The sequence below is a fragment of the Curcuma longa genome, chromosome 1, assembly GCF_044706935.1.
Source record: "Curcuma longa cultivar G26 ecotype Majalengka, Jawa Barat chromosome 1, ITB_CL_G26_1.1, whole genome shotgun sequence".
In the NCBI taxonomy this organism is placed as follows: Eukaryota; Viridiplantae; Streptophyta; class Magnoliopsida; order Zingiberales; family Zingiberaceae; genus Curcuma; species Curcuma longa.
Window position 1 is genome coordinate 19347550 of NC_133861.1, and position 15244 is coordinate 19362793.

General features: G+C 40.3%; 2 protein-coding genes, 1 non-coding gene and 1 pseudogene across 3 annotated transcripts; all 4 read left to right on the plus strand.

The window, feature by feature from the left end:
• The first annotated feature begins 1680 nt into the window (after window positions 1–1680).
• On the plus strand, window positions 1681–1751 carry TRNAG-GCC (transfer RNA glycine (anticodon GCC)). Its single transcript has one exon. It is a non-coding gene; the product is annotated as a tRNA-Gly (tRNA).
• A 184-nt stretch (window positions 1752–1935) lies between these two features.
• On the plus strand, window positions 1936–5883 carry LOC141842465 (FRIGIDA-like protein 4a; annotated as a pseudogene).
• A 608-nt stretch (window positions 5884–6491) lies between these two features.
• Window positions 6492–7389, plus strand: LOC141814016 (uncharacterized). The gene has a single exon (XM_074702017.1). It carries the CDS (start codon window positions 6545–6547, stop codon window positions 7286–7288), a length of 744 nt encoding a protein of 247 aa, XP_074558118.1. The 5' UTR covers window positions 6492–6544; the 3' UTR covers window positions 7289–7389.
• Window positions 7390–11338: 3949 nt separating this feature from the next.
• Window positions 11339–12958, plus strand: LOC141831923 (F-box/kelch-repeat protein At1g15670-like). The gene has a single exon (XM_074719386.1). The coding sequence runs from the start codon at window positions 11662–11664 to the stop codon at window positions 12787–12789; it is 1128 nt and encodes a 375-aa protein (XP_074575487.1). The 5' UTR covers window positions 11339–11661; the 3' UTR covers window positions 12790–12958.
• The last annotated feature ends 2286 nt before the right edge of the window (window positions 12959–15244 follow it).

The following is a 15244-nucleotide window of genomic DNA, read 5'->3' on the forward strand; positions in this document are numbered from 1 at the left end:
CGAGTTATTGTGGTTAAAAATAGTTTTGAGTGCAAAGTTTGAATTCGTCTACGTTTCTTTATTCTCGATTTAATGCTACATGTGACTTTGTCGCAGACTTGGATTTCTATCAACTGTCTCTGTAGGGTGTAGCTTGTGAGTCTGGAACTGCATTGCTTGGATCCTCAATGATCCATGTCCGGAAAACTTCAAAAATGGACGAATTGATGGGTTGGCGATATATAAGAAATGATTCGATAATATATATAGCATTTTAACTTATTTCATTTGATATGTATTTTATATAGATAAATTTGAAGGAAAGAAAATAACATTGAGTAATTTAATATGGAGATAGATGATAAATTTATTCATTTGTTGAGTTAATAATTTTAATGTTAGAAGTATTATCTCCAATATGTTAGATTATTTATATTTTTACATAATTAATTTTCATAATTTGATATTGAAATATACGATAAATTGTACAATTAATATGAGATACTTTTAAATTGTAGTCTGGATATTATATTTATATTTAATATTTTCAAATCTGTTTTATTTCAATCAACACAAGAAATAAATACCTATTTTAGCAATAGAATTAAAGATGAAAATAATTTTCCATGGCTACTTTAGCTACGGACATAAAGTTGTATCGTTGAATCCACGACGAACAGTAATTTAGTGACGAAAAATAATTTCATCGTTAAATTTGATAATTTTAGGATTTTCAATTCTAATTTTTCTTCATCTTCTCCCGATTTCTTCTCTTTGATCTCTGATTGGTGTTCGCTCTCCAATCTTCAACGCTTTTGATCTTCAATCTTTGACCCTACTTACTTTTTGATCTTCGATAAATTTTTGTTCGTCCTCTTGTCTCTCTTCGATGACATGTCGTTGGCTAGGGCGACTTCGCCCGACGATGACTAAGGACCAACTTGGGTGACCATGGGATGAGACCCGACCTCAGGCCGGCCATGGGATGATACCGACTTCAGCCCCGACCGTTGGATTGGTTGGGCACAGGCTGAGCATCATTGCATCAACCTTCAGCTTGGCCGACTGCAGGCTAAGGCCTGATCACCGGCTTGATCGAGCACTATACGAGGACTAGCCTCAATCCGAGGTGCTAGCTTTGACCGGCCTAGAGTTGAGCTTCGGCAGCCACGACCTTGTAGTTGATGGTTCAACTAATTTAACTCATGGTTAATCTTATGCCGGAATAGTAAATTTCATTCATAATTTTAGCGATAAAATTTATATCTGTCGTTAAATTTAGTTCCGTCTCTAAACTTAATGATAGAAGATTTTATTTCGTCACTAAGTAATGATAGAATATTATATCTGTCATTAAATAACATCAGCAACCGAATTTATAACGACAGAAATAATCAATCACAATCGGTTACTATTACTAAATAACGATGATAGATTATTTCTATGGCTAAATAGGATTTTTTTTTTATAGTGAATTGCACGAATTAAGGCTATCACACGGCAGTTTTTATTCGTTGCGTCATTGTCGTTAATAATTATCCAAATACTTAGAAATCTAATCCATTCAAATTGTACTCTTCCTCAACTACCACAATTTAATTCTCTTTTCTCATATCAGTAAACATTTAATCTTTATTGTTTGTGTATTTATCATACATTATACACCATATATAAATACTAAGCGAATACATTTATATACTAGCACCAGTGGTCTAGTGGTAGAATAGTACCCTGCCACGGTACAGACCCGGGTTCGATTCCCGGCTGGTGCATTTCTTTTTTATATTTATAATTCCTCAACGCAGCTTGGAAAATTAATTTGAAACTTGGTTTTCCTTTATTTATGCCTCGAACGCTGCTGGGCCTGCAAATATTTAGGCCCACAAACCGTATTACTTTTCCTAAGTTCCAATATTTTTCCTCGTTTTGGCACTTTCCTCGCGATCGAATCCATTATCCATTTCTCCCAACGCCATGGCGGCTGAAGCCCTCGCGAGCGATCGAATCAAGAGGCACCTCGACGACCTGGAAGCGCAGCGAGCGCTCCTTGCCAACTGTATCCTCCTCTGGAAGTCCCTCTCCAACCGCTGGAACGCTCTCCACGAAACTGTCACCGGCCGTTCACAAGCCGTCGACGCCGATCTCCAATCTCTCGACTCGAGCACGCAACAGGCCGTCGATTCCATCTCCGAGCGTGAGTTTTCTCTCTGCGACCGCGAGTCTGCCGCCGCTGCCGCCATTCGGGAACGCCGTGATGACATCCTTGCTGAGATCGAGCAGCCCGACGCCCGCAGCCCTCCCGCCGCGGATTCCGACCTCCGCGGTCTACTCCGTTGGTACGCGCGACGTATGGACTCGGCCGGGCCTGTGGCGCTTTGTCGCGTCGCGGCGCAGGGCCCTCAGCTTGCTCTGGAGGGAGGTAACCGACGCCGTGGATGAGTCGGTCGACCCCCCACGGCTTGTAATTGACGCAATTGAGGACTTCCTGGTCCACCCTATCGAGGATGGTGCAGATCGGAACTGGGCTCTTGGGATGCTGCTTTATTCGCTGCTTGGTTCAGAGGGGACAAAGTCTCCAGATGTAGCAGAAAGTATCAGGGAGAAGGCAGTGGTCGTGGCGGAGTTGTGGAAGAAAAAGTTTGGCCAGAAGAGTGAGGAAGGAGAAGGGGAAGAACCAATGGGTGGTTCGGAGGCACATATATTCCTTCAGATAGTGGCTGCATTTGGGCTTAGGTCACGTTTTGAGGAGGATTTCTTGATGAAGTTGATTATGGAACATGCTTCCAGAAAAGAAATGGCTAAGCTTGCTACTGCAATAGGATTTAGAGAGCAATTGTCAGGTACGCTTGTTATTTATTTATTTATTTGCACAAATGCAAGTGAATATATTCTTGATTCGAAAAATCTCTACAAAGTCTATCGTCCTCATTCCAAACATAGTTACGGAAACAAAAAAGAAACAATTGAAGGTGACCAAAAATAGCTTAGTAACTCTCAGACTACAAGCTCCCAGCAGCATCATACTAGCAAAGAACCATAGTTTTAACTTTTAAAATGCAGATGTCACACCCTGCAAGATTTAGACCCTCTGAGAGGCAAATTTCACTGGCCATGCTCGAAGAATAATAATGTCAAAGCAAAAAGGCATAAAGCTAACCAACCTCTATGGAGACACCACAGGTAGTATGTGAAAATGTTTATAATAACTCTCGTGGTTAAAAAAATCCAAAACGTGACTATAAATTACAAAATGAGTGTAAGAAAGAAGTACTTGATGGAAACAAAATATTATATTCAAAATGTAAGATGAAGTTCAAATCCTCTTAACATCAATTAATATATCTCGTTATTTTTCTTTAATTTCTCTTAGGTGATTTCACTGTTTTTTATTTTTTTTTTCTTTTTTATGTTCTTACAGGAAATCAATCTCTCTATATATTTATGTTATATAAAAGGGGACAACCCACAATTCACCCAGCAAATGATGCATCATATGTAGGGTGAAGGACTCGCAATCCTCCCAATAAATAATGCATCATATATGTATAAATGATTCAATCCATTTGGTGAGAGATGTATCATATTTAGAAGGAAGAAAAATTTATCTCATATAAAAAGATGAATGACTGACAATCCATCCATTAAAGAATAGGCTGAAACTCACATCAAGTTTGAATGGACCCAAGGTCCCATTGGAGTCTTGAAGAGCAAAGCTGAGGCTCAACAATATAAGTATTATATTGATTGTTCTCTTAGTAGTTACAGATTATTTTCACTAGTTTTACATTTTTGTGTTAGCCTTTGTTAATCAACTAATTGTCAATAATTGTTATAGTAGCAAGAGAAAATAGGCAAACAACTAACATTATCAAACAAGTGCAAACAATATAAAAGGCATGTTTCAAGCAATTCAAAAACAATTTTCCCATGTATTTCACCACATGTATTAGTAGTAAACATGATATAATCATGTCAAGTAGGTGAAAGAAATCAGTTTGTTTCTTTTGTCTAATCCCATTATATATATATATATATATATATATATATATATATATATTATATATATATATATATATGAAAGAGATGATGAGAGAGAGAAGGGGGAGTCTGGGGATCTATTGTGTGTGAAAGAGAGTACGAGATGTAGGGGAAGAGGAAGGAACTAAGGGTTTTTGGCACACATAAGTTATAGCGGAAAAAGTAAGACTCCTATGTATATAAATAATTAAAAACCCCTATACTAGCTGAACTCTGATTAAACTAGACCCAAATCATCTGGTTCAAGTCTTACTCATCCAAATTGATTGTATCGAGATTGATTTAAACCCCACTAATCCTAATAAAAGACCCAACAGTTAGACCCACTGACATTAAAGTTGGATTTGCATCTTGAACTCATTTACCTTGAAATTAAATTAAATTATCCCAAATAATACCACTACCACTAATAAATCACAAATATAGATAATCTAACATTTGACCTTTTTAAAAATTCTCAGATAATATCAGTTACACCTTTAGAAGTATTTGGTCTCTAAATTTCCCTCACGTTAAAATAGAATGCTTTAACATATGTCTTCTATATTTCATTAAACTAGGATTTCTTTTTCTCCTTTTGAAATATAACAGCGAAGGGGCACTATTATGATGAAACATGCTTTTAAGTTGGCATGCTCCTGCTAGATAAAATTGGTTTCTGGCCTCTTGATTTACTTTCATGATGTCTAATTAATGAAATTTTGTGATTATTATTATTATCATTCTTCTTTTTCTCTTAGACATGTTCACTGAAGTCTGAACCTTTGAGTGCTGTAATGCAGTTGTCATTGAGAAGTTGATAAACACCAACAAGGAGATTGAAGCTATTTATTTTGTTCATTATTCTGGTTTAAGCAATCGTTTCCCCCCTGAATCCCTTCTGAAAGAGTATCTCCAAGCCTCTAGGAGAAAAGTCAGTTCCATATCAAATGATGGAAACAAGTCACCTGCTGCTTTGGTATGTCACCCAAATTCCTTATTTGAGATTCTATTGATTTATTGGTATTAGAAAGGTTGAATCATGTGTCTATTGAGCCATCTTTATAAAGAATTTAATTGTATCCTGTTTTAACGAAAGTGATTCGATATCCTTCTAGCAAGAGTCGAGCAATCTAGAGATGACTGCCCTCAGATCAATAATCAAGTGTGTGGAGAATTGCAACCTCGAGTCCAAGTTCAGCACCAATGAATTGAGAAGGCGGCTGGCAAAATTGGAGAAGGCCAAGGCAGATAGGAAGAAGCCTGCAGTTTCAAAGAAATTTCGGAACAAGAGACCTGTGCCAATAGGTGGAACTGGAACCGCTCCAACTTTTCCTGCGAAAGCAGCGAGGACTTCAAATGCACCTTTTGCTTCATTCAGTCAGAACTCGGCCGCCGCATCCCATATCCCACCAGCTCATCATACTTATGGCTTCCCAGGTCAAGGTGGATCTGATGGCCTTGCTTCTGCATCCTATGCTACTACAGGTCGCAGCCAGAGTCCATCCACTGTGGCTCAATGGTATTATATGGATGATGACATTGTGGGACGAGTTCCCTATGGCGGATCTGCCATTAGTTATGGCGGACATGATTACCCATCGGTGACGCTTGGCCAGCCATCGTATCCACACTGATCCTCTCTTGTCATGTGTGTGCCGATTAACGAGTTGCTAAGCTTCATGAGTCTGTTTACTTACAGTAGTTTTCAAACATGTTCCATGGCTGCAGTGTTTCTGTTGTACGAGGTCTTGCTGAAGTGAATGATTTATAATGGCAGAGAAACGAAGGTTCAGAAATAGCCTATTGCTATTGCAGTCCTAGGCTTTATAAAATTATTTTTTTTATTGTATAATTAGTTTTATATTGATTTTTGTTGTTGAATAATTGTCACTTTAAGGTACCTCTAACGACAATATTTGAGTACACCTTTGTTGCACCCGCCTCAAATGTTTGTTTTTATTCATTTGCTTTGGGTGTAACGAACATAATTAATGGTCGAATTAGTTAATTGAAATGTTAATGTCGAAATCAACTGTTTAACATTTATAATGATATGTAATTCAATTACTGTGTCATTTACCACTAGCCATGTCGCCTCTGAAACCCAACCGAGAGTAACTTTAAGGAATTGAGGCAATTCAATATTACTTTTTTAATTGCATCAGACTGAAAAGTGCTAACCCTGGGTTCAACTATTGTATTTTAATAATCTAAATTTGTTATCCCAATCTTAATTTCTCACATCTGACGACGGTAATTCATGGCATTAAACCTCTCATAAATCGAATTCCTAATTCTGATTCAAATAGCCATTATTCCTTCCTTAATAGCAAAATTCGAAAATCTAAAAATTCACGCCGTTCATCTTTTTTACCATTTCAAACTTTATGCCATTCGTGATCCAAATCATTACCATGATTAGGGAGCATGAAATCTGCAAGCAAATCCAGCACGGTGGTGACTGCCCTCCTGGATCCATGCAATATCTGCACCAAATCTACTGTATAAATCTCCACTCGAAGAAGAGAGAGATCCGGTTTAGGAAATGGGAAAGAACAAACCTACGAGTTGCCTCCCAAGGCCAAGCAGGCCGCCCATCAGTAAGCCTGCTATCCGTCTATGGTTAACGTCGCGCCGCAGGCTCGTCGAAGGCCCCTCTTCCGCCGACCGCCGAGGCGCCGCCGCCGGAGGAGCATCCGCCGCCGTAAAGCTCTCCCACGTCGACCGTAACCTCCTCGAGAACTTCCCCTCTCTTTTCGGGGGCCGCGGTGGGGGTGACGACGACGAGCATGAAGAAAAAGGCAGCCACGGCGATTGCGGCGACGACGATATCTGTTGGAGCTACTACATCTCGCGGCCCACGGACGTGTCGCCGCGGCTGACGCTGCCGTCGCCGCGCGCGGTGCAGGCGTCGGAGCGGTTTTTCGTGCCGGTCAGCGCAGCGAGCTCGCTGGTGGAGGAGGCGCGGCTGTCGGAGGCGGCGGCGGAGAGCGGCGGGGAGGCGGTGGTGAGGTTCTCGAACGAGCCGTACGTGGACTTCCGTCGGTCGATGGAGGAGATGGTGGCGGCGCAGGGGCGCCGGGGACCGCCGGACTGGGAGTTCATGCAGGAGCTGCTCTTCTCCTACTTGGAGCTGAACGACCGGAGCGTCCACGGGGACATACTCAGGGCGTTCACCGATCTGACCGCGAGCATTCGCTGCGCGACTAGCACTACTGGCCCGGACTTGATTTCCGGCCACCGGAAAAAGCAGAATGGCTTCGTACGTCGAGAAAACAGAGGTTTCTAGCATTTGAGCGAGACGCACATAGAATCGTTTGTTGGTTTACAATTTCGGCATGATTTGGTGGTGTATTTGTGATTCTAATTTTATCTTTGCAAGTTTTTATCTTGTTTAGTGGGTTACAATAAGTATAAACAAAAAGGAATGGACAAGTGAAAAAAAACAAAGTTATTTGCCGTGCGCTATCAATCCTTTGGCTTCTTTAAATTCCTTTTTATTAAAAAAAAACTGATTCGATTGGTTTCCTTGTTTTGCCGTGCGCTATCAAAATTATTGGCGCTTGGAATTTCCATTGGTTATGCCAGATAAACGGCGGTTGTGTTTCAGAAAACGTCATTGTGCCCGAGAAGCAAAGTGCCATATATCCTTTTTGTTTGCAGCAAGCAACACTTGAAAATGCACCGTTAAACTCTTACTAATCTTAATTCTTGAATGAATTCGGAATTATTGCTTCCGGTGTTCATTATATACAAGTCTGGTGACGCTGGGCGACCTGCATCAATAATAATAAAAAAAATCATTATATGCAAGCCCTCAAAGGGAAAAGACATTGAATTGAAGGGACTCGTCCAATCCAATCAGGTTTTAATTTCAGCGTCTATCGTTAATTAATAATCTCACATGGTCGATAGGAAAGTTCTCTAACAGCTTAAACACAACTGTGTTCCGGTCTGTGATCAGACGACGACGGATGAATCATCCGTCAGATATCTTCGAAGTTGACTAATTTCAATAAAGAGTAATTCCAATGATCTATGTAAAATTCAATGAAAGTTAAAATAGAGGTCGATATGAACTTTGACTCAACACTTCAAGCTCAAGTAGGGTTTTTGGGAATATAGAAGAAGAAATTAATAAAAAAATTTGAATAGCTCGTGTCTGTACTTGCTCCCATGGGAGTCTATATTTATTTATATTACCTTATTGGTGGAAAAATGATAACAACTGATAACCACAACCCGCTAAGTCAAGTTTTGGCTGAGGGGAGGTCACATCTCACCTCCCCTCGTTTCCCCACGTAACCAGGTTATGGTTGATAGTGTCACGCCATGTATTTAGTAACACACCTCGGGCTTGAGGAGGACTTGGGTCATCAGGGATGAGAACAATTGAGCCTTGAGGAATCGGGAGTGGGAGTGTTGAAAAGTCGAGAATGAAAATGATGAAATTAAATTTTGAAAAGTCAAGAGTGAGAGTGATTGAGTCTTAAGGAGTCGAAAGCGGAAACAACTAAGTCTTTAAGAATCAAGAATGGAGTAGCCGAGTCTTAGAAGTCAAGAGCGGGAGTGGCCAAGTCTTGAGAGTCAGAAACAACTAAGACAAGGTCTTGATCCTAATTGGATTTGGATTGAACCCAATTTAAATGCATGTGCTCTAATCCGTCCGGATTCGACCTTGAGGTACGTTTGATACAACTCAGTTTTATTTTTGACTATCCCCACTTGGCTTTTGACGGTTCCAGTCATGCCAACCATCCACCCATATCAAACTGTAAGTCCAACCCAACGGAACAGGCGAGTTATCAACAGTAAATTGAAACAAACCACACAAACTTCCCTGTAAATAATAACGACGCCCATCTCATCGTCTTCATTCAATTGCATAATCTTGTGTTGTTGTGCTGTCTCTTCTCTAGTCCTACGCAGAAGAGCTGGCTTTATCAGCGATCTTGAAGAAGAGACAAGGCAAGGATTAGATTCTAGCTAGACTGCCATGAGAGCAAACGTTGTTGCAGCTGGATCAGCTGTCTGGAATCTGTTCATTCTGGACACTGTTCAATTTTGATGTGCAATTCTTGCTACCGGTACTAAATTAACCTTTGGATTGTCCAATGTGATGCTCCATTTCCTTGTCAAACAGTTAATGATCAATGAAATGCTTTAATGGTTTTGTTTTCGTTCTAATTTCCTTGACGTATTCTATTAGACTTGGAAGAAAGTTTCAAATTGTTTTAGTTTATCATGAAGATGATGCTGCTGATAGCGCCTGGCTATGGCTATTCTTTAGATAATCTCGAGGCGGCAGCAGAAGTCAAATTGTCTGTGGCCTCATCATTTAAGCCTATGTTTACTACAGAGGAGAGAAGTGAGAGGGAAAGCAATTTTGTTCAAAATAGTACGTTTGTGATTTTATTAAAGAACAAAATTAAAATAATATCATTTTTCTATATTTTCTTTGGTGAAAAATGGAGGGAGAAAAAAATGGTTTAAAATTAAATCAACTACTTTTTGCCTAATTTAATTGGAAGAAGGAAATAATCTTCTACAAATGAAATACAAATTAGATAAATATTCCTTTATTGTTTCTTTTTCATATTCGTTTTACCTAGTCGTTATTTTGTTACTCATGGGAAAATAGCCTACAACTATAAAATATATAAATAATGGATATTTGAAAACGATAATGCACTAATTCTATAGAAGAAGCACGAGTTACACAAAGTTCAAACTAATATAAAAATGGTCGGTTGGCTTAAAATCCCATTCACTATTATTAATCCGAAGAAACGTATATAAGAAAAGCAATTTTGTTGCTTGTTGACGTAAACAAGTTAATTAGATTTGAAGTCAACTACTTATCCGCAATTAAACAAAAAAAAAGAAGAAACAACTTATTTACGAAGGAATCTCTAACAGTTTGATTTTAATTAAACTTCAGATTTCAACCTTTGAATTAATTCTAAAAGTCAACTTCCCCATATAATTATGCTTAGATTTTGACTCACGAATTTGATCTGAAAATTTTGATTTTACAACATATAAACTTATAAATAAAAACTAGATAGTTCTTTAAAGTCTAAGATGGTGGTTTTTAATTTCATAACTTTCAATTTTTTATAAACTTCAGATCGAATTATACAATGAACTTACAACACATGATTTATAAATAAAAAATTAGATAATTTATTGATCAAATTGAAATACATATTCTATTAAATTTATCTAATACTTTTACAAATAACATCTCTAATGTACTTTTTCATCATCACATCAATTATTCACATTTTTTATATCATTTATTATTATTTGTTATTCAGATATCATGAATGAATATTATATATTGTATACGATATAAATTATATATATATATATATATAATGTGGTCATACTTTGGATGTGCTTGTCTTTAATTTCATAATCACGTAAATATTATTTTTATGAAGAGTGGGACAGCATCTGGTCATGCGATGCTTTGTTATGCTTATCTTTTACATCGTGATAATCCTCAGCTAGGGCCCTATGCACCACATCGGGTAAGGTTATGAATCACGAACGTCAAGCACAGCAACCCTTTCCATAGGGTAAGGTTATGAATCAAATGCCAAGGTGGTCCCCACTAGCACTATTCAATCAAGAAAAAGATTTTTAAAAAAATCAATAATCGCATGCCATGAGTTTGATAGGTTATTACTTTAATCGAGGGATAATTTTCTGAATGTAGAAGAGCTTTAAAGCCTTCGTTGATTTAATATATATAACAAGCTCATAAATATATATTTAAACTTTATAATCAATTTAGCACGCTATCAATTTCACAAATTAAATAACTTCTTGTGATACATTTACATAATATTTTTTGAAATTTTAAACAAGACATTTCTTAATTAGCATAGTCACAATGTAACAAAAATTGTATATTTTACTTCGATGACTAAATTATTAAGATTTTGTGCTAAATAAGTCAAATACTAAGATATCAATTTAACTAGGAAAAAACAAAAGGAATACGATTCCCTTTTTTTTTTTTTCGCAAATCTGTTGAACTAAAATTAGAATCCACAGGTTGATAAGTGGAACCGTATGGTGACCGACGAACTTTGGCGTCTATCGCCCTGCCGTACAAATGAGTCAGATCCAACTCATAAACACACATCATTATGAAAAAAATCTACTGCACGCATCCTTTATTTATCTATCGGTTACAAAGAAGTTACTCCTCTACACACACACACCCAACCGAATTTTATTTTATTTTTTTATTTTTATAAAAATGTTTTTTTTTCAGAAAAAAGTCTTACATCATCGGAAGGAAGAATCCTTCTAGATGATGATTTTGTTTGTTTTATTTATATTTATTAAAAAAGAATTTGGTAAAGCGAAGCGTGACCATCAAGAAGATGAAAAATAGTGTATACAGCAAATTGCCGATTGGAGTGAATTATTGGATCAAGAACGGGAGCCTGAGTCGTCGTCGTCATCGCAATTATTCCGGTGGAGTCTCCTTTGTTTGGTTTTTCGATTGATTCCTCCGCCTATAAACAAACAGACGCATCTCCCTTTTCGCCTTCGTCTCTAGCTTTTCCCCTCTTCCTCTCGCCGTTTGATTCTGCTGTGTTGAAAAAGAATTGATCTTTTTTTCTTTTTCTTCTTCTTCTTCTGATGTCTGCCATGGTCGAGAACGAGCTCATACCTGGGCTACCGGAGGAGGTCGCCCGCGAATGCCTCATCCGCCTTCCTATCGAGGCCCTCCGCGCCGCACAGGACGTCTGCAGGCACTGGAGGCGCGTCGTCGCCTCCCCGCCCTTCCACCGCCTCCGCAGGGCCGCTGGCCTCGTCCGACCTGTCATCGCCTTCGTTCAGTCAGATCCGGCCTCCACCTCCGCCAGCAAGCACTCCTTTCCTTCCCCTCTTTTTTACCGTCTGGTCCTGTTCGAGCCGGCCACCGGCGCGTGGACTTCACCCCCGATGATCCCTGGCCGTCCCCACGGCCTCCCGCTCTTCTGCCAGCTGGCCGCCGTCGGGCGGGAGCTGGTGGTGATTGGAGGGTGGGACCCCCGCACCTGGGCCGCTACCGACGAGGTCCACGTCTACGGCTTGGTGTCCGGCGTCTGGCGCCGCGGGGCGCGGATGCCCGGCCCGCGGCGGTCCTTCTTCGCTTGCGCCTCCGCCGAGGCGGAGGGGCGGTGGATGGTGTTCGTGGCCGGCGGCCACGACGAGAGCAAGAACGCGCTGCGGTCCGCTCTGGTCTACGACGTGGCGGCGGACGCGTGGACGCGGCTGCCGGACATGGCGCGGCCGCGTGACGAGTGCAAGGGACTCTTCTCTGGCGGTGCGTTCCGCGTCCTCGGGGGTTACCCGACTGAGGCGCAAGGTCAATTTTCTCGGACCGTCGAGGCGTTCGACGTGGCCGCCTGGCGGTGGGCGGCAGAAGGGGACAGCGCGCTGGAGGAGGCGGCCAACCCGCGGACGCGGATGTGTGTGGTGTCCGAGAAAGGGAAAATTTACATGTGCCAGGAGGGAAGGGAAGTGGAGATGATGGAGGAACGCGGCAAAGCGGCGTGGCGGACGGTGGCGGAGCTGCCGCGGGAGGTGAGGGCAGCTCTGCACATGGTGGCGTGGGAAGGGGGACTGATGGTGATGGGTTCAGGGGCCCGCGGCGGGGCCCAGGTGGCCTACGTTCTTGACTTGGGCGGTGAGGATGAGAAGGGGACGAGGGCGTGGCACGAGGTGGCGGTGCCGACGGAGTACTTGGGCCATGTCCAGGCTTTGTGCAGCTTGGAGGTTTAGAAGTTTTTCCATCACCAGACTGGAATTAGGGCAGGGTCTTTCTCCTGCTACAATTAAGCTTTGTGAAAATACAAAAAAAAACATGTAAATTTTACTTGCATGTTAACCATTTTGGTGTTTGGATTTTGCTACTTTTCTCTTGAAAATATACCTGCGATTCTATGATGAATTATATTATTTCACGACCATGGCCATCGTCCAGCAAAAAGCAGCATTGCTTAAAGAAGTCGATAGGGGAATGATCAGGAAAGAATAAGCGTGAAAGATTAAAGGATCACGCTAAGCTTGTACAGATAAGACTGCAAAAAGCTGCGAGTAATGGCAATTTAATTATATTTAAGATGATGGGCCTGATGGCGAAGTCTCAAGATGTCTGCAAGAACATTGAATGTGATCGATGAAAGGCAGAATCAAGTAATGGTCCCTTTACACCTATATAATCTAATTTTGATTTAATCCCAGCCAGCTAAAACTGCATTTAGATCTTCCACTTCCTTTTCAGAGTCTTCCATAGCTCATATTATTCTTTGTTGTTCATGCTGAGAAACGGGAACAGGATTTACCAGACAGTGGCAGGCTGAGCTGCTCCTCAACATCATCACTATCACCGTCATCAAGTTGATCTTACTTTGCTAGTTTTCCAATTCCTAAACCATGAAAAAAAATGGCACATATATTACGATGTACCTTGTGATCATCAGGATATCAACCAACTTCATATGGAGCTTCATCATCAGGATAGACCACCGCCTTATAATAAGGAACATGAACATCATGAGCATCATCCGTTAGAAGAGTGTCAATATCAGCATGCTTCATTAATAGCTTTTGCTTTCAGGGAGCCGAGTCAACTACTCGAAAACAAAGAAGAATCCATGCTCCATTAATCGGACACTGAAACGCCCAATCAATCTTTGACACACATTTTCAGCACTTCTGTACTCCCACGTATATCGGTGCATTCTTGCAGTCGAATCCAGTCATAAACCTTCAAAGTTCAAAGGTTCCTTAGTAAAGCTAAATGGACAATTAGTTAAATAAAATTTCATTCCAATTTGGAAAAGAAAACTACTTTATTTACACAATCCGAAAATGATCTCCCACAAAACTCTGCATCAAACTCCAATTTTGCTAATTATTTACACTAATAACTTGAGCTTTAATACCGGAGACAACTAATTGGCTTTGCTATATGCCAATTCTGTCTCCTCTTTGGTGGCTTGAGATTGCCGTCGCACTGTCTCCTCGGCATCGATCTCGCGATCAGTCAATCCATCAATCGATAGATCTTGCCGCCGGTTGGTCGATCGAGGTACCTTTCGGTCAATCGGAGAGACTATGTGCATGCCAGCAAAGGAGCATCGACACGCAACGGCGCAGGATGTACAAGCGGGTCTTTTGATGCTTCACCATCGCGAGGCACCGCCGCCGGAGTCCGGCCGAAGCAGCCATGTAGCGCCGGAGATACCAGACCCCAAAACAGAGGACCAACAGGCCGGTTACGTTGTGCGCAGGTGAGAGGAGGGGGACTTGGGGCATGCTAACTTAAAAAGGCTAATTACTGACCTCATTCCAAATGATTGCGATTAATTAATCTAATCTTGCCGTCATTAAGTTGATATAATTTTGTTGTTTGGCGTTATTATGTGATTAGGACAAGGATGACATACTCGAGATTATACCGCCCCATATTCGATAATTAAATAGGTATCGACGTGCATCCCAGTAGGCAAATGTACCTTTTGCGTGTTAATTTATTGGTCAGAAGTGGTTCAGAGATCAAAGTTAGGTTATGGCAATTTGTTTAATTAACGAGGGGGGTTTTACTAAATTCGATTCGATAGTATAAATAGATAACAGTGAATTTTTAAATAGGTTAAGAAAAGTTTAAACGTGGAAATATAATTCGGAATGTGATACATATTTTAGAATTTTAAAAATTACTTGCGTGAAATAGGTAATACTAAAACTTGTTCGTTTTAGTACAATGTAGAAGATAATAATATAACATTATCGTCCGGCTTCAATATTTTAGTGACCAGATAAGGATTAATAGAGGATGATGACGTTGCAATAATTAATTGTGCGAGAATAAGTCAAATGGGATTAATAAAATGGAGGCGTTCGTAATATTTCTGACTTTTCTCAGGCTGAAGCATCTAGATGAGAAAGGGACATTTTAACAATTTTAAAATTAAACAAATCGAAACAAATAGGAAAACTTAAGGAGCTTGTGGCCTTCTATTGGGCTATACTTGCGAGTTGGGCTTTGAACGATGCGAACAACGGATCCTGGATCATTAATCTATTTCTGATTTCCGAAATTTGCTCGTTACTAATGAGAAACCGACAACAGCTTAATTTTCACATATAATTCATGTTTGTTTACGATTTTAATAGTTACAGAAGCTCTATTTACGTCAAGCACAGAACCAGGAGTTTCAATGAAGAGGTC